This window comes from Ciconia boyciana, chromosome 23 (genome assembly GCF_034638445.1).
Source record: "Ciconia boyciana chromosome 23, ASM3463844v1, whole genome shotgun sequence".
Lineage (NCBI taxonomy): Eukaryota > Metazoa > Chordata > Aves > Ciconiiformes > Ciconiidae > Ciconia > Ciconia boyciana.
In genome coordinates this window covers 1,536,898-1,555,295 of record NC_132956.1, presented here as the reverse complement: position 1 = coordinate 1,555,295, position 18,398 = coordinate 1,536,898, and the positions used below count along the sequence as shown (strand labels likewise).

Sequence of the window (18,398 nt, the reverse complement as noted above, 5' to 3'; positions counted from 1 at the left end):
CCATAGACACAAAGTCCTTATCAGCACCCAGCTGGTTAAACTGACCTCCCTGCATGATTTGCATTAACACAGCTTTCACTTCTTTAAAGACCTTAATGAATTTCTGCCATTCGCGACCTCTCCTCAGCTGCCGATACACACTTTTTTCTTTTCCAGTCTGCAAGAAGCCTTAAAATAATAGCATTACTGTACTTCCCCAAGTCTGGATTTCTCTGCCCCAAAGCAGCTTGGGGAGACTCAGTCACCGAGTGCCACCGGCAGCTCCGTTAACCGGCACTCAACCTCCGCGTGTCAGAGGCCGATAAAGGGAGATGGCCCAAAAGATAATTGCTGGCTCTGCTTAGAGAAAAGCTGGAGACTTTGGGGTCCCAAGATAACCCAAACCCCCTGCAAGCCAGGCCCCCACACGCCGCAGCCGGGCTGCAAGCAGCGACAGGAACCAGGGCTTGGCTGCGGCTGCAACGTTTCCTGTTTTACAGAGCGAGAAAAAGAGAGAGAGCAGCAAAATGAGGTGGTTGGCACGAAGATGGCAGTTGGAGCGTGTTCGTGCCCGATAACCCCCTGCTCACCCTGCTCCTCTGCAGTGGTCGAGGGGTAGGACAGGACCCCTCGGGCCAGGTAAGTGCCCGCAGCGCTAGGGCCGGCAAGGGATGGAGGGGAGCAGAGGCTGCCGCACTAAAGCGGCGGCATGCACCTTTTTTCCTCTTTTTTCACCCCGCTTTCAGCCTACATGATTGACACTGGGACGCTGTAACATGAACCAGCAAGAAGCACTTTTTTTGTTGTTGTTTCCCTTGAAGCAAGAAGCGTAACAGCTTGGAAAGCAAAGATAAAGGACATGTTTGTTAATTAGAGAGGGTAATTTGGGGTAACAGAAGGAGGAAATAGAGTATTAGCTTGTCAAGAAGGCCTCAACAGTTTGCTCAGCTTGGGGTGAGTAGTGGACCATGTATTTCTTTAAGCTTTACCTCGCTTTAAAGCACATTTTTGGTTAACTGAGGCTATTTATTACAAGAGCTGCTGTTGGGATGCACGGTGACAGGCTGGGCAGCCCAGAGTGCAAGGGGGAGATGGGCTGAGCTATTCCTCACGGGAAGACCTGGATGAGCAGGGACCGAGTAGGACATCCGAGGCCTGGAATCAACATGCAATTGGGCCATTTCTAAAATTAAGAAAAATTAGTTGAAAAATGCTTTTAAAGGTGTCCTGAAGAGTTTGGAGCAGGTTTGGCTGTAGATACACACTTTGTCCCAAGCTACGGGGTTTGTACCCAGCCTCAGGCTTCAAGGGGCCACGTTGCTGGACATTGGCATATGCCCAACTTGCATTTCTGCGTGCGAAGCTGTTGGCCAAACCTTTGCCTTGCCCGCCGGGCCACGGAAAGCATGCGTGCACCAAGAGGAAAGGCCCTGGGTGAGCACAGTGGGATTGCTATGGTACAGACACGAAAGCTGCATGGGAATAACCTGCTCAGCCTTTTATACCCCCAGACTCCTCCAGCTGAAAGCGTATCACAGTAAGAAACACCCAAATAGTGAAATACTGTTGGGATCCTTCAGTAAATTTAAGCTAGAGATGCTTCAGCAGCTATTCAAAAGAAGAGCATATTCAAATAAAAGTTAATAAAAGCACACAGGTGAGCACTGCCTAATCTTTCAGCAAGTGCTGTACTTAAGGGGTCTCGAAGCCTATGTCCCAGGCAGGCTCAGCGTTGGGAGCAGTGTTCTGGCTGCTGGTTTGCAGGCACCTTCCCTGCCCCGAGCAAGAGCTGACCACCCCAAAATGCCGCTCTCCTTCCAAAGGAAGCCCCTACAGCAAAGAGACAGCACTAGCAACGAGCTTTGGGTACGCCACAGCTAGCACGAGGACAATAAAAAGAATTATGGAGCAGATTTTAATGCAGACTAAAAAGCACGGAAGTATTATATATGTGAATGGGGTTTACTTGTTCCCATTTTTTTTTTCCATTAGACTCAACAACTTCCTAATTGCTTGAGACAGAATGAGACCAATGAAGTTTTGGTGGTTTTGTTCAACGCTGAAGAACATTTAACCTGAATTTTCAGAGACTAAAATTATTTTTTTTTTCCCCTCCTTCCTACATTAACATGATTTACTAAACATGAGAAAAGCCCCACACCAGACACAGCCACCACAGCTTCCAGGCTGAGCCCCCCGGGGCCGGGCACCCTCCGAGCATCGTTCAGGGGATGTGCACAGGGATGACGAGCCTCTTCACTGCCGATGGGGCGAGGGGACAGGAGAGGGGGACACAGCTTTCGCTCGAGGGGAGGAAGGCAGAGGAGCAGTCGTGGGTAGTTATTGCTCAGCTGTCTCTAACTGATGCAGAGGTGAAGACCCAAATATACTTGATATGATCGAAGTCCAGTAAAAAACAATGCACCGGTGGCTTGCAACTGTGCAGAGAAGTCAGCGGGAGGGAAGAGGTTTCATATCTACACCCTGCATGCACACGTAGATGGTGCAACAGTGCTGAAGTGGAGGAGCTCCTCCTTCGGCCAGGCCACTGCCTTGTTTGGCCACAAAGTCCCCAGAAACGGAGGCAGAATTTGTGCCTGAGGCAAACCGGTACCATTGAGAGCCTGTGCCCCCAGTTCTTGAGTGCAGCTTAACAGTGAATTTATCCCGAAGTGTAACCATCGGTCACTACACTTGTATTTGCAATGAAGGAACCAAGTTGCAGCTTGGCAAACACGCAGACCCAGGGCTGCAGCCAGTAAGGCTGCGGGAGGACAAGCGAGGGTGAACAAGCAGAGGGCAAAGTGTTACGCAGCATCCGAGCCAAGAGCTGGGGAAGGGAAGGAGCAACCAGGAGGTAAGAGAAAGCAGCACTCGGTAGCTGTGGTCTTCAGAGAGCAGGTGCACTCAGACCTGCAGGGACTTTGCCAGATTCTCCATTGGAAAAAAAAAAAAAAAACCAACCCCTACAACACTGCAAGCTTTTCACTGCTCCAGACCTCTCTGTGCACACAGAAAAGGCAGCCAGCACTAAGAAATATAATGCAACTGCTTGGAGAGCAAGTCACACCACAGCACCGCTATAGCCGGACCTATCAAAAAAACCCACACACACTGGTAAAAGAAATGCACACTTAAGAAGTTTACTGTGGAAATAGCAGCTATTGCTCTTGCCGCGTTTCCATTGTTTTCTTTAGGTTGGCAAAAGACCTCTAAGATCATGCACCAAAGAAACGGTCTGAATAACAGAGGGATTTATTTCATCGGGAAAGGAATTCTCCCAGAGGAAGCAGTGGAAGCATCATTACTTGGCAGTGAAGCCAATTTCATGAGGTTGTGTTAATTGTTTGAAATCCTGTTCCAAGCATCTGCTGGGTCAGCACCGCCCGACAGAGGAGCAAGAACAGCGCAGCTTGTTTTACACAGCCAACACACACGAGTTCACGGACAACAGATTTCCCCAGGAACACCACCTGCATCCATTGCATGAGGAGTCCAGAATCGGTGTCTGATACCTCACATTCATTTAATCCTAGAAATAATCTGTTTTCACTCAAATCATGTCTTTTCCCTTGGTTTCATCAGGACAGAGGACCTCAGAGTAGACAGGGCGGTCAGAGACCAGCAGAGCTGTGCCCAACATGATCAGCCAGCCCAAGAAGGCACGGCCGCGGCACAGGCGCGAGAGCTACGATGAGAAGTATGAGCGGCGGCACGAGATGCGGGAGAACCTGCGGCACCGAAACAACGTGACGACCTGCCGCCACCTCGGGAGGGGAGCGGAGGAGCCATTGCAGAGCCCCCGACAAAGGGAGTTCCTGAGGAGGAGAAACCTGGCAAGCGATGCTGGAAGGACACTGCCAGGACAGGAGTCTGAAGCGCGCATCCCTCCGGACCCCTCCTCGCAGGTGGAGCCGAGACCACCCGTCCTGCTCCAGGTAATGTCTGCCCCCAGAGCACAGCTCTGTGCTCTGCCTGCTCCAGCTCGCACCCACCAAAGCTTCCACAGCCTGTCCACCGATTGCAACGGCATCGGCACCCAAACCAAAGTACAGACAAAAAGTGAGAAAGCAACAACAACAAAGTGCATTTCCTTATGAACTGCAGTCAGGCACGGGTAAATGCTGTCACCTCCCTCCTGGCATGCTCCTCTCCTGTTTTCCAAACCCTGAACCCTGACAGAGATTTTCCACCACTCCTCCAAGTACAACCCCACATCCTAGCTGCCAGGTTACAGTTTTGCACTTACGCAAATTATTTTTGCCCTTGAAAACTGAGCTCTGAACACCTGGCTTCCCTCCATCACCATCACTGTTAGCAGGAAGGGTGCAGGAATTAGGACACTCCCTGGTACTCGTTACCTACCCTGTGCTGCACAGCTAACAGCACCCAGAGGGCTCGCTGCCTTGAATAACATCTATAGAAAGATGCAATGCAAAACACCCCAATCTGAGCACCAAACAGATTTCCTTCTAAACTTTTATCCCGTGCAAAATGAACAATTCCCCTGGTATGTTGCGAGTTCATCCTCAGGGCTTCACAAACCTACGTGAGCAGAGACAGTGGAACGTGAGATGACTTACACAGGCACACCCTCAAGATCCCTTTGCAGCAGGAGAGCATGCAGAGCAATTACCTACCTCCCGCCGACATTTAGTTCACCAGGTTTAATCACCTGATGGACAGCAGGAATCTGGAATAAGCGTTCACAAGTACACAGCCCATGCACAGTGATCCATGCACTCCCTCTGTTTGCCTTTGCAGAGGTAACAAGGGGTGGGAGACTGCGGGGGGCAGAGGGGCAACGGGGCGAGCACCCCGCTCCCCCAGCCCCAGGGGGAAGCCAGTGCAGAACAGGTGCCTCTGCTCCAAGGCAGCAAAATGGTAGCAGAGACCTGAGACAGGACCCAGCTCCCTGACACCAAAAGTCCTCATCTTTTCCAAAAATATCTCAAGATACTTTGTGTGTGTGTGTGGGGGGGGGGGGGGGGGCCTTGTCCTGTTCTGGTGTACCCCCCAGAAGCCAGCAGGTTTTCCCCCACTTCCCCACAGAGCTCTGGAGCTGCTGCAGCCAAAGCAGCAGATCCTTATGGATTTGCCATGTTTTTTTGGCATCTCCTTGACACTCTTCACCCAGCCACTTCAGGGACAAAGCCTGACCCAGCCACAGCCCATTCCCCTCCATTCCTCACAGCCCATTTTGGAAGGATGCTGATTCCAGCTGCTCTCTCTTTCCAGCACCCGTGGAGCTGCCCCAAGTTCCCCCCTGCATGCTCCCCGCTCAGCCTCAGCGTCCGCCTCAGTGTTTCAGCAGAAGCCGTCCCCAGGCGAGGTGCCTCTGCAAACACCCAAGGTAGGTGGGGGATGCTCAGGTTTCCCAGCATAACAGCAGCCACGGCGCTTCCCTCCCACCTCTAAGTCTCCATCAAGCAGTTTGGGACATGAGCTGGAAGCTCCCCTCTAACCCGAGCTCCCTTGCCAGCAGCCCTACACCTGTGATTAAGGTTTACCACCCCAGTCTGAGTTTCCCCAGCAGACTGCAGGTGTTAAGAATATTTTTGCCTGCGGAACAATAAACCAGCCCAGCCCATGGCTCACCAACCAGTGCTGCTGAGCAGATGCTCTGCCCTACAGCACCCCCATAAGTGCCCCAGGTTATCCGGGAGGCTGGGGCTGACTCCTGTCTGCAGAATTACTTAACTTCCACTTCTCCATCCATCTGAGAGCAGGACGATTCTCTGCCTCTGGTCCCTATCGAGTTGTGTTACCGGATGCTGTTTAAACAGCTGCTCTCCATCCTAGAAGCGATGCCATCTCCGAGACAGCCAAGACGGACACTCAAACCGAAGAACTTCACAGCCCTGGGACAGGGGATCCGCCACATCCTTTTGCTTTGCTTTCACAGGAACCCAGACCCTTACAAATCCATGCGCAGGAGTGAAAGACTCGAGCCAGCAGACAGAGTAAGCCGGTCCTCCCCTCCCTCCCTCCCCAGGCTGTGAATTCGGGTCCCCGCAGAGCAGCCGCCTCCAGCGCCCGAGCACGTTTCGCCTCGGCACAAGCTTTCGCTGCACAAACAGCCACACGCTGCCGGGGCTGGCGGGGAGCGGCTGGGGTCCAGAGCCATGGACTGCTGCAGACCCCCGCATCGCACTCACCTCAGTAACACGCTTCCTTTTTTATTTCAGTTGTGGAATAGCAGTTTTAAATAAGGTAAGCAAAACACAGATAATAACTAGCCTTGAACTCCTGCAAAAGAAATGAGTTTCTACAATTTCTGACCAGGACATTGACTGCTGTTAAATTCTATGGTTTCAAAAATGGTGACCCTGCTGCTATAGGAGAGAAAGGCAGTTCTGTCCCCCGGATATCTACTGTTCGCATTCAGTAACCGCCCCGATTTGATACACCACATGGCAAAGGTGCCATAACTCCAATGCTGTAAGTTGCTGCAGAAAATATTTTCACTTCCCTGGAAAATCCAAACGAAGGAAGCCCAGCAGGCTCTCCTCCTCCGCCCAGACTCAGGCTGTTAACTTCAGTTTTATTTCAAAATATTTGGATTTTGTAGCCAGTTCATTAAATGTTTGTAAACTGAAACAATCCTATCGTTTTTAAACATTTGCCCTTTCCCTTTCAGGAAATGGTGCAGCTGTCCAACTACCTGAAGGTAGGTACCAAATACTGTATTCACCCACCGGGAAAGCATGTCTTCAGTCAGTACACCACCACTTCTTAAACTGTAATTATTATTAAATAAAGAAGTGTTACATACCCAATTTTAACATGGCCAAGAATGCCTACAGGCAAGCCACTGAACTCAAAGACCTGCCTGAAGCTCCCCAAGCGGAGGAAGCCCAGAGCTGGAGGGGGGAGCTGGGCTATCCCCGCCAGCTCCGGGGGTCCCCGCCAGCTCCGGGGGTCCCCACTGACCGGTTCTGCCCTTCCCCACAGGAGGCCCTGCACCGCGAGCTGCTGCTCAAGCAGAAGATGGTGATTTTGCAGGAGCTTTTCTCCACGCTGCTGCAAGCATCAGAAAAATCCTGGCAGGTACCAGAGAGCTGCACAAGGCGATTCCTGCCGGGGCCAGGTTTTGCCTCAGCGGGACCGGGCTTGCGTGCAGAAGCAAGAGCACCCCACGGGTCCCCCTTTCTTTCTGGGAGCTAAGTTCTAGCTCTGCCTGGCTTTGGTGCTTTACAGGCTTGGAGATGTTACAGGTTTAAAATACAGCGCTGTCACCTAGCAGGCAAGACGTTGCGTGGAACCGTTCACCTGCAAGTAGCTCCTTGCCCTGCCTCTTTCCTTGCTGTCACCTTTCTTTTCAGGGAGGGTTGAACACAAACTCAGAAGTTAGGGGGCTGCTTTGCTTAAAGTTTTTCCTTTTGGCCCCCAAAAGACTGTTACAAAATGTACTTTGCTTTCAGATCAACAGGAAGTGTAAAACCCTTTCCTTCTGTAAGGTTTTGCCTTTTTTTTTTTTAATATTTGCCTTTCCCATTTTTTTCTTAAATGAAAAGCAAACAGAAATGTGTAAGGGAAAAAAATGGAATTAACCCAACCAACCATCTTCCACCAAATTACCTTTCCTAGTCAAAACAAGTTTCAAATATTTTGAACCAATTTTTTTAATTTTTTGCCAAGATAAAAATTTTAGATGCACCAAACTGGTGCATCCAAGTGCTGGCAAACACCGCATTGGGTGGGAGGAAAGACAGACTGTTTCTTAATCTGGGAACACAATGGCTAAAAAACCCCAGCCAGCACACACAGCCTTCCTGCCGAGCTCCCAGCCACCCAGTCGGTTCCTCGCTAGGACCCGCGGGGACATCCTCTGCCCCGGTTCCTTTCGGGGATGTATTCGGGCCCCAAACACAGGTCAGAGGACCCGATACCAGGATGCTCTTGCACTCTTAGCCTTAGGTGCTCTGCTGAATCATGGCCCTGCATCAAACTATTTCCCCACAGCTCAAACAAAATCCTCTGGGCAGCACTGAACCAGGGCCCTTTTTTTTTTTGCTATCAGGAGATAAAATTAAGATTATGCATTTTATGCAGCATATGAAGCATTTTATATAGGATTATTAAATCAAATATTAATTTACAGTTCATTGTGCTATAAAAAAAGTGGTTTGAAAGTTCTGTTGGGGCAGAAAAGCAAGTGATTGGGTGAGGTGGTATAAAAAACCCCTTGTGTTAGATGTACTGTGGTTAGAAACTTCCGCCTTCACTTGCTTCTTCAAATATGAGCAGGAAAAAACACCCTGACACACTCTGCAGGAAATAGCCATGAAACCTCAGGTTACAAACAGGTGGGTGCACTTTGCTTCTTGCTATCTCTGCTACAGAAGAGAGACTTTGCTGCTGCTTCTCATTCAGCCTTTCATCGGACTAAAAATTAACTCACCGCTGGCGCTGGAGCCAACAGGGCAAACAAGGCAGACGCTGCCTGCTCGGAGGGGATCCCCGGGAGCTGCGGAGGGAGGCGGGCTGGGGGCAAGGGGCTTCTCCGGGAGGTGCTGGCAAACGGGGGTACAGACAGGTCCTGGACAAGAATGCTGTGCCATGGAAACTGATGGGTGGTTGCCCGTTTCCAGGCCCAGGTGAGATGCCAGATGCTTGCTGCAGAAGCTTTTTAATCCTTTCCAGTATTTTGGGTTTCAAAAGAAATGTGATTGCATACACATGAATGATCTGGCAGTGACTCATGAAATGGCCACAGAGACATTTTTGAGATGCTGCTCATGTTCATGGGTGCTTCTGGTTTGATGGAGCAAGCAATTACTTCACAGGAGGATGGGGTGTAGTTAAACTGAAGGGATAAAGTCTTTGGTTCCTTCCCTTTCCCATGATTTTACTTCTAGGTTAAAGGGACCTTCCTACCACCCATCTGGACCTTAAATCCCCTATCTGTTGTAAAACTTGCTTAGTTGATTCAAAAATGCTGCCAGATGAAGGAAGCTAAGTAAATCTCAGTTCTAATTAAGAGCAATTAGTTCTGAGCTTTTCTCTTCTTAACGAGCAAAATTACAATTTAAATACATTTTCTTCCCTTCCTGACCTCCGAAGTTGAGCCTGACTTTTGGAAGTACCTAGCAGCTCTGCAGAGTTTAAGCTCTCTGCCATTTCCAGTGCATTACTACTACTTTATGAACCTATTTTTCTAGCACAAGCATCATGTTTGGGCAAACTGGAAGCTTTCCAGAAACAACACTTACTATTGTCGCTTTAAACCAGCTATTTAAAATTACTAAGGGAAGGATTATTAGAGAATTCACCAATCCTAGGACAACCAAGACACTACAGCTGTCAGCCAAAGGCAGTTTAACATGTTTATATGGCACTTAAGTGACAGCAGTAGAGAAATGCAGAAGAGAGTTTGAGAAAGGTTTTGGAGCTGCCCCTTCAGATAACCTCTGACTCTGAAGACGAGGGCTACAGAGGATTCAAATCCAGTATTTGCAAGAGTGGGCGTATTTTGAACATGTTAGCCCTAATCCCTTCCTCTGCCTGGCTTTCAGTGAGTGTCTCTGGGCTCTCCAGCAAGGCACAGTGCAAGGACCCCCGGGCGGCGGTCAGAGTGTCACCAGAGACACTGCAGAGGAGAGGAAAAGCCACCCCATCCCACCATGGTGGCTACAGGGGGGTTGTGTTTTTGTTTTGTTTAGTTGCGGGTGGGGGGTTTGCTTGGTTGGGGTTTTGTGGCATTGGTTTTTGGTGGGGTTTTTTGTTTGTTTTAAAGCAGCCCCTTTCACACAGATAATCTTCAACACAAGGGCTTGACCAAGACTTGCTCCCTTGAGTTTTCTGGTCAGAAGCGTAATTTCTTATGCGCTCCCATGTATGTGCACATACTCACCCCTCACTGCCATGCTGTTCTGGTAACAACCCTAACAGACAGCCTATTCCTTTCAGGGAAATCTTTATGTTCTTTGGCCAATTTGTAAGCTGCATCTCCATGAAAGGAGTTTGCCAGCAGATTTCTGCTCTCAAGGGTAGGAAGGGCCCAGTGCTCTGTTGCCTTGTACTTTGCACAGTCATTTCCACCTGCGCACAACGGTCATACCACCACCCTCTAACCTGAGCCTTTGCAGGCAGCAGAATAAAATAAACTGCAGAGGAAAACTAGGCATAGTATTTCACATATAAAAATGCTTTTCAAAATGCCACCTACTTTCTAAGAGGATAGAGCCATTAGTACTTTGTACCAACAACTGAACTGAGAAGATTTATTCTTTGGGACTGTAAGCTTACTTTTGTGCTAATTCAAACAGGGCTAAGACACCAGAGAATCTGGTTTTGCTTGGGTCTAACAGCTATTCCTGTAACATCGAGGAGTTGGTTTTCTTTTTTCAGAGGCTTGACTTCAAACAGCTGTAAGTAGAGAGGATACCAGCATTCTCAGTATTGGTGGTGGAAAAACAGCCTATGTGAACTCTTTGCTAGAAATTTTATCTGAATTTGCATGCAGTCTGGTTTCACAAACCCTAAGAAGCCTGACTAACACAGAGAGGAGTTCATAATAAGGAAAAATCAGTCATCACTGCTGCCCTCTATCCCCCTGCCCAACCACTCGATGTTGCAACGCAGACCTAACCTATTTCCTAAGGGAACCAGCAAGACAAGACCTTAGCACCAGCCGGAGCTTTAGGCAAGGAGCATTGCAGGGAGGAACCATCAGCCAGGGAACAGGCGGCAGCTATGCTTCTGCCAGACCCATCCAGACTAACCCGAAATCCCCTTGCTCTTAACTTCTCATCTCACTGCAAGCACCTGCACTCAGTAACCAGTGGAACTGCCTCAGGAGAGTTTTTCAATGCGTGGAAGTCTTACTTCGCCCATATCCCATTTGTTCTGAGATCATGAAGGGCTAATTTGAACTCTGAGCATTGAAAAGACTTTGACCAAATTTAGCCACAATATTATAGATGAAAAGGGAGAAAGTGCATCAAAACACAAGCTAACAAAACATTGGGGGCCTATTGTATAATTTATGATTCCACACATCGGTTCAATTGTTTTTTCCCTAGGGTCAGCTGAACGAAGATAAACTGAAGTGTAAACTAAGGGCCCTTGAAAATCAGCTGCAGGCCTGCACCCAGGTAATGTCCGATTGTTGAGAAACAAACACAGGTAAAGAAAGGCATGAAAATGAAATACCCAACCATGTAATTAGGTCAGGTCTCAGTTTCTAGAGCAATCTGATGAGATATGGATCTGAAAACAATTTTTCCTCTTTGCTGAAGCAAGGCTTCACAGCAAATTAGCAGCAGCATTTACACGCTCTGGATTTGCTAATATTCAGGCTTAGCAAGATTAGCAATGTGTCAGATAAGACCCCTCAAGCACTTTAATTCTTCCTCTAAAGAGTTACTCAAAGGAGTGCGTGAAGAAGATCCTGATAGAGATGGAGGACCAGAAGCAGACCTACGAGCAGAAGGCAAAAGAGGCTCTTCAGAAGATGCTGGAGGACAAGCTCCAAACAGAGCAGCAGCTGCAAAACTCTCAAGTAAGCAACATGTTTTACACCTGGCTTTGCTTTAATCTAGTCCAACTGTGAGAGCCCCCAGATTCCAGGGAAAGGCAATGACTAGCTCACCATTAGTAACAAAGATGCAAAAATATCTTTTTTTTTTTTAAGCTACTGAGCAAAGTCCAAAGCAGCTTAGTGGAAATCTGTGCTCATGTTGCAAGCCATACATCAGGTTATTAAAAACAGCACATAGCTGGGGAAACACACTGCTGTTTGGCAGTTTTAAATGTAATCCCTTCTCCTCCACCGTCCCTTCTTCCCATTCCCTGCTCTGCACGCACAGAGCAACGAGCCACATGCACAGACATCCAGGGCACGAGGTCTCCAGAGACACTTTTTCTGGAGTTGCTCTTTTATAGGAAAATGGATTTCCCCAAGAGGCAGCAATTTGCTTTGACCACAGGATAACCGGTATTTTCAGAATAACAAGTAAGCTTTCCCCCAAATGCTACCAGGCTTCTCAATCCCCCTGGCAGCAGAGGAACTCGGGTTCCCCAGCAAACCCTCTGCCCGTGTTTGCTCTGTCCATGAGAGGGCATCAGACCCACGCAGGTTATCACAGCCCTGCTGCAGGAGGCGGCAGCGCTGCCCCAGCCCCACGCACAGGCCGGCCGACACGAGTGCCCCTGGATGTTGTTCAGGGCAGCCTGGCACGGTCCTGCCGGGCAGTGGGTCACAGCCCACCCGTGGGTCCTTGTCTCCTCCACAGAGAAGCCTGGCAGCGACGAGAGAGGACCTCGCCTTCTGGAAAGAGCACTACACCGCACTCAAAGCCGAATTGACCAAGATGACCACGGCGCACACCGAGCTCGAGAACAGCTTCCACCTTCTGCAAAGCAAGCTGCAGGTACGTTGGTTCCCCGCAGGAACAGCATCCACGGGAATTCACGTTTTCCAATTTGCAAGCAGGGAAGCCCCCAGATTGAGATCACTACACAAGAAATCCCGTTGGATGAAGCACAGCAGTTACACGTGCAACCTAGTTCTCAGCTCAGGGCTGCCTTTCGTTGCCAGAAAGTTGGCCAACGCTGTGTGCTCGTGGGCTGCCCACGGCGTGGTGCCAGGGCTGGGCTGATGCCGGGGCTCTTCTCGCCCCCAGCAAGCGGACGCGCAGAACGAGCAGCTCCACCAGGCCCTGCGCAGCCTGCAGAGCGAGCACGCCGCGCTCCGCCGACAAGCCAGCGCCTTGCAGGAGGACAACGACCTGAAGGCAGAGCACATCAGCGCCATTGAAGGTATCGTGTGTGGGGGAATGGTGCGGGGTCTGTCCTCCAAATGAACAGAAAATAAAAGGAAAATAGTCTTAAAATCCTGGTCCTTAAAGCCAAGCACACACACGTGCAAGAGACTCTCTGAAGGTGCTGCACATCTCAGCTTGCCGAGGTTTTCAGAGGGCTCCTAAAGTCGTTTCCAACTAGATTAAAGGACTTCAGAGAAGTGAAATGACTTTTCTAGACAAAGGATGGAATGAGACACCTGGGGAAAAAAAATATCAAAGATGAATCCTCAGCTTTGATGGGGACTTCTGCATCCTTGTCAGACCCAAACACAGCAATGCGAGCCCGCTGGGGTGGCAGGGCATCGCGTTACTGTCTGAGGTGCTGCTGCGTGGTGGTGGGTATTACCAGCATATAAATGTGAGCCAATAGCATCCTAAAGTACCAATTCAGATAGAGGCAGGGAAACTCACACGTACTTCACATGGCTATTTTAAAACACAATTAAGGAAGAGCAAATGGGAAGCAGTTCTATTTTCATAATAGGTCTCACAAACAGCTTTAAAATAAACTATATATTAATAGAATGTAAGGCACACTAGAAAAAGGTACCAAAACTGAAAGGGCAATTAACAGCTAAAAATCATGTCCCTTCAGAGAAGAAAGTTCAGTGCAGCCAACAATATCCACTCCACTTAACACACGTGGAGAAAGGGAAAGTTACCATCTTTGCATGAAGATACACAGAGATTTACATCAACCTTGATTTTCTTATTATTATTTCAGATAAATTGCAAAAAGAACAAAATCAGAAGGTAACGCTGGAAGCAACAATCAGCCATTTGCACAGTGAGTAACACGAAGAAGAGCAAAGAGATCTGCGTTAGCGCTGTGGACGATAACAGTGGCTTTTCATGTTCACAGACTTGATACAGACCCAGACCAACAAACAGGAGACCCAGGAGGGGACCGTGCAAAGGAAAGGTCAGCAAACTTTGTAACTCCCACCCAGCACTCCTCTCGCTGGATACAGGAGCCTTAGACCTGACTCTAGGAGAAGTCTACATTGGTTTAGAGTAAAGGATTCTTTTAAAGCTGCACAAAGCGAGTTATTAAATTTTGCTAGTTAACATTAAATGTAAGTGTATTTATGATGGCAAACTTTAAAAAATAAATGGATTTCATTGCAAATTCTACTTCAGTGGCTATGCCATTTTTCCCCCCCCCAAGTAAAATACATTCCAGTTTATAATTGCAACTACAGCTGTACCTGGAAAAAAGGTAATAAAAGGCATTTTAACTCTCCCTCCCTTCCATTTCTGGCAACTAATTATAAATATTCCTCTAAAGATGATTAACTTGTAGCTAAGCAGAGACAGGCCCATGATAACTAACTCAGCTCCTATGTCCTCTGCTGTGTGCATAGCGCACTAATATTATCTTTAAACTGTGCTGAGTAAACAAGATGTAAAGCAAACTGAAAGCCTGGACCTGTTTCTCATCAGAAGCCTGACTGTTTTCTAGACCAGGTTTTCACCACGCAGACCCCACCTCTCACTCCTGCCAAGGAAAAACAAAATGCTCTGTTAGAGCACCCTGATGAGGAGGAGGGAGAAGAAAGTCTGAAGGATGAGATGCAGAAAAGGACATCCCAGCTTACAGCAAAGGAGAACGAGGTGAGGAAGTCACTGAATCATTGCTGGGACCGAGTTCCCTGCTGGGGAGCGAGCTGCCGGTGCTCCAGCAGCAGCACAACACGACACAGCAAAGCTCCTGGAAGTAACCTGAGCTTGGTATCTCCTGTAAGGATTATCTCTGCTCAATTTTTATCCTGATACCAGCCTCAGCCAAACCCCAGATGCAGGGTCTGCGTGCAAGGGCAGGGCACCAGCAGCCTGGCACCCGGGGCTGTAGCAGCAGAGCCCTCTCCATACAAACCCATTTCTGCTCTCACAGACAGGAGAGTCTCAACACTCTCACAGGGAAAAGCCAAAGCCACACTTTAGGAGCTGAAGCCCTGAGCACAAAGGAAGGAGAGGAGGAAAAAAGGCTTGCATATAAACAGAAGGGTCTGCTAACAAAAGCAACACCCTTACAACTGGGCTGCAAAAACCTTCAAAGCTTTCTGACCTCTTACATGCTCTTTCCCATCTAAAAAACTGTTTCAGGACACAAGACCGGTAGCACAGCCTGTGCCCTCTGCCAGCCAACAGCCCCACAGTTCTTACAGCAGCACTCAGCACAGATTTATAAAAAAGGATTTATAACTTACTGTAGCAGAGCTTAGAACCACACAGCAGAAGAGCTTGTCCTACCGACCCACGCTGGCAAGTGCACCACCAACAGCAGGCATCACCTGGGGAGGGGTTTTGTAAAGCACAATCACAACAAAAGGGAACAGCTGTGGGGGCCCAGCTGCCCCCCCGCCCGCTCTTGCAGGCCCTCGCACAGGCAGCCTCCTTCCACAGCTCCTGCTGCCAACGCGCCGCGTGCCGGGAAGGCGGCAGGCTCTCACGCCGTGTGGCCGTTTGGACCAAAGGCGCTGCTCCCTGGGTTTTGGGGTTGCGCAGCGCAACCAAGGCACCTGTCCCATGTGTTCCATGTCTCAGAGGGTTTAAAGGACTCTGCAATTGCTCTGCACTCAAATGCAGACTGAATTTCAGAATGAGAGGCAAACCCTGCCACGAGTTTGCACTCCACATCTTCTTCCTGACCTGCACACTTCTGTGGTCATAAAAATAACGATTGCTTCTTTCTCCCATGTGATGTGAAAGACGGCAGCAAAGCCAAGCAGGTCACGGGATGGTAACCCACCGGGCATTGCCTCCACCACCGCATTCCCAGTAACACTGAGATCTGCTCTGTCCCCTATAGGTATATACGGGCATGCAGGTAGCAGAAGTGAAAATCCCCTGTCACTGCAGTGCCCGTGCACGGGCGAAGCGCTGCAGCCGCTGCGGAAGCCCTGCCGCTCTCGGTGCGTACAAGAGTGAGGGGATCCCTCCTGCTAACGGCTCCTCGCTCTGCTTGCAGTGCACGGAGCTGCGCTCGGAGCTGGAGGCCCTGAGCGAGGAGTACCGCTCCTGCCTGACCAGGCTGCGCCAGTGCCGGGACGAGCTCAACCACTTCCAGAGCAAGCAGGCGAAGGTGGGAGGCGTTCCTCGCCCCGACTCCCAGTGCTTTCAGACCGAGGCTGCAGATTGGTCTGCGAAAAATTCCCCCATTTATTTGTGCAGTGCGGCAAGATGAATGACACGTTTGCTAGGGATGAGATGAGAAGTTTCTTCTCCCCACCAATTTCCTAGTAACACTTGCTTCTTCTTGCAGAGACGGCGCAGTCACTGGATCCCTCTCCTGGTGGCAGTGATAGCAATGGCCATAGCCACCTTTCTTGCAAGCTACAGACCATGAAGGACCTTCTCTGTGTCCGACCTCACTGCAGGAACTGACTTCTGCTTCACTGACAGCAATGCGCCCTCGCCGCAGTGCACCGCCTGCTGTTTTGTACTTGCCTGTTTGGTTCATATCCTGAGCTGGTCTCACTCCAGACGAACGCCCACGGCTCTAATAAACACTGGGAGATCACTCCTTCCCTTGGCTGCTTTGGTTATTCTGTGTCAGTTGAGGGTTGTGCTGCCCAGTTCCTGCGGCACTGAGGGACAAAGCCACTCCAACCACCACTGCTGGGGCTCACGCGGGGCGGGAGGGACGGGGCAGCAGGGACGAGGCATCCCGTGCCCTTGGGATCCAGCCTCCCTGGTTTTCATGCCCAGCAGCTGAGAAGACTACAAAAATCTCTTCCTTTATTTATTGCCTCCCTAAATGGGAGGCATTCGACCCTGGACCATCTCATGTCAGTAGACACCAGACAAAGAAACCCAGCTCAGGGAGGCTTTTTAGCGCAGTCCCCTCGTACTCCCCCATTCACTGCCTGTCCCGAGCAATTTTCCCACCTCCTGCCCGCCAGGCCCAGCTCGGCCCACCGCTCTTTGAGCCTGTCTCATGGCCAAGCGTCCCCACAGCCACGTCCGCTTCCCTTTCACTGCCAGCACCACATTAATTTGACAGAGACGGGTTTTAAGCCCCTTTTGGAGCTGCACTGTGCGGGTCTTAAGAGTAGTACTTGCCCCTCACTCAGATGCAGGCTCAGCTACGACACCACCTCGCACGAGTAGTAAATACTATACGGAGCCTACAATAAACTTCACAAATTCAAAAGACTGTGGTGTTCATATTTTTTATTAATCCTTCGCTGTTCGCAGCAAATAAATATACCCTGACTTCACAGGGCACACTCCGCAGTCTGGATGGAGGCTGCAGAGCCGCTGTGAGTGCGTACATCCACACACTGGTCGCCTGGGAGGTACACGCATTTGATTTGCAACTGGCCTACGAGGCCGAGGGCCCAAGATCATCAAAATTCAGCCTCTGTTGCTCGCGGGCCTCTCGAGAGCCTCAGTGGGCTGCGCATACAGGAACTGGATCTCTCGCCTCGGTCCCTGATGCAAGTGAGAAACAGCTCAAAAAGTCTGAGTTTGTGTTTTACAAGGCAACCGCTGGAAGAGACACCACCTCGCTCGAAATGCAGAGATCTACGAAGTCATTCTGCACACTGAAGGCCTCCTTCAGCTCATCGCACCAGGCGTCCAGCACCTCCTTCAGCTCTGCGCAGAGGCTCTCCGGGATGCTGAAGGAGTAGATCAGGACCCTGAGACCGTCCCTTATCCTGGGGCAGGAGGCCCGGACCGTGAACACCCTCAGCGGCGTCAGCGCCAGGCAGTTCTCTGCGCCCTCCTCCGCGGAGAAGGAGTAGGCCGCCGGGTAGCCCAGCAGCACCCCGACCACGGTGCAGAGGTTCCAGCCCGCGGGGACAACCTCGCTGGAGGACACGGGGCCGGTGGCGGTGGCCTCGGCGGCCCCTAGGTGGGCAAGGAGGGCGGCGAGGTGGCCCCTGATGGCCTCGGCCTCCGCTGGCCCGCAGAGAGCCGGGCACTGCCGCCCCGCGGAGACATCCATGAAGGGCGCGGGGCGGGCGCGCAGCAGGGCCGCCAGCCTCCGCCGGGCGAGTCCCGGGTGCAGCAGCAGGGCCGAGCCCTCCACGCCCAGCAAGTGCAGGCGGCGCGGGGCCAGCCCGGCCTCCCTTAGCCGGGCCAGGTACCGCCGCAGCTCGGCCGGCCCCGCCGCGCCGCAGTCGTACAGCAGGGCCGGCTTCAGCCCCGCCGCCACCGCCAGCACCTCCCCGGCGAGCTGCAGCGCACGGGCCGCCGGCAACCGCCGCCACCGCCGCCCGGCCCCGGGCCCCAGCTCCTCCCGCGCCGCCGCCACCAGCCGCGGCGCCGACAGGGCGCTGCCCGCCGGGGCCGGGGCCGGGGCCTCCGCCTCCGCCCCGGCCGCCGGGCCCATCGCCGCGGCCGGCTGACGGGAAGCCACCGCCGGGCCCGCCGCTTCCGGGTCGGCCTCGGCGCTAGCGTGGGCGGCGGCCCGGGGCGGAGCGGCTGGGTCCCGCCCGGGAAGGTCGCTCCGCCCGAGCCCAGGCCTGGGCCCGCCCGGAAAGGCCGCTCCGCCCAGGCCTAGGCCTGGGCCCGGGCGGACCGGGGTCCCAGCGGCCTCGTTAAGAAGGAAGAGGCCGTAGAGGAGGAGGTCGCTGCCGTTACCCTCAGCCAGAGTCTGGG

The 18,398-nt window shown here is 51.4% G+C and overlaps 2 protein-coding genes across 8 annotated transcripts; one reads left to right on the top strand and one right to left on the bottom strand.

The window, feature by feature from the left end:
* The first annotated feature begins 168 nt into the window (after nt 1-168).
* On the top strand, nt 169-16,910 carry TRAF3IP3 (TRAF3 interacting protein 3). 7 transcript variants are annotated; one of them, XM_072844839.1, is made up of 17 exons: nt 169-618; nt 1,972-2,836; nt 3,565-3,917; nt 5,218-5,332; nt 5,885-5,942; nt 6,168-6,192; nt 6,620-6,649; nt 6,934-7,029; nt 11,007-11,078; nt 11,345-11,485; nt 12,219-12,356; nt 12,609-12,744; nt 13,513-13,575; nt 13,651-13,710; nt 14,251-14,402; nt 15,601-15,873; nt 16,054-16,910. In XM_072844839.1, exons 3-17 carry the CDS (start codon nt 3,621-3,623, stop codon nt 16,135-16,137), a joined length of 1,740 nt encoding a protein of 579 aa, XP_072700940.1. In that variant the 5' UTR covers nt 169-618; nt 1,972-2,836; nt 3,565-3,620; the 3' UTR covers nt 16,138-16,910. The 7 variants fall into 7 exon arrangements, 5 of the variants coding, with proteins under 5 accessions (XP_072700940.1, XP_072700941.1, XP_072700939.1 ...); XM_072844840.1 differs by lacking the exon at nt 1,972-2,836 and having other exon boundaries at nt 170-618; nt 15,601-15,703; XM_072844838.1 differs by lacking the exon at nt 1,972-2,836 and having other exon boundaries at nt 170-618.
* A 44-nt stretch (nt 16,911-16,954) lies between these two features.
* On the bottom strand, nt 16,955-18,388 carry C23H1orf74 (chromosome 23 C1orf74 homolog). Its single transcript, XM_072844867.1, has one exon. The coding sequence runs from the start codon at nt 18,127-18,129 to the stop codon at nt 17,269-17,271; it is 861 nt and encodes a 286-aa protein (XP_072700968.1). The 5' UTR covers nt 18,130-18,388; the 3' UTR covers nt 16,955-17,268.
* Nucleotides 18,389-18,398: the final 10 nt, after the last annotated feature.

What these genes read in the sequence shown, in the direction of transcription:
- TRAF3IP3 (XM_072844839.1), top strand. Translation starts at nt 3,621, where the DNA reads ATGATCAGCCAGCCCAAGAAGGCACGGCCGCGGCACAGGCGCGAGAGC. An exon ending in GACCACCCGTCCTGCTCCAG is followed by an intron (nt 3,918 to 5,217) that starts GTAATGTCTGCC and finishes CTCTCTTTCCAG; the next exon opens with CACCCGTGGAGCTGCCCCAA. An exon ending in GACTCGAGCCAGCAGACAGA is followed by an intron (nt 5,943 to 6,167) that starts GTAAGCCGGTCC and finishes TTTTTATTTCAG; the next exon opens with TTGTGGAATAGCAGTTTTAA.
- C23H1orf74 (XM_072844867.1), bottom strand. Translation starts at nt 18,129, where the DNA reads ATGGGCCCGGCGGCCGGGGCGGAGGCGGAGGCCCCGGCCCCGGCCCCG.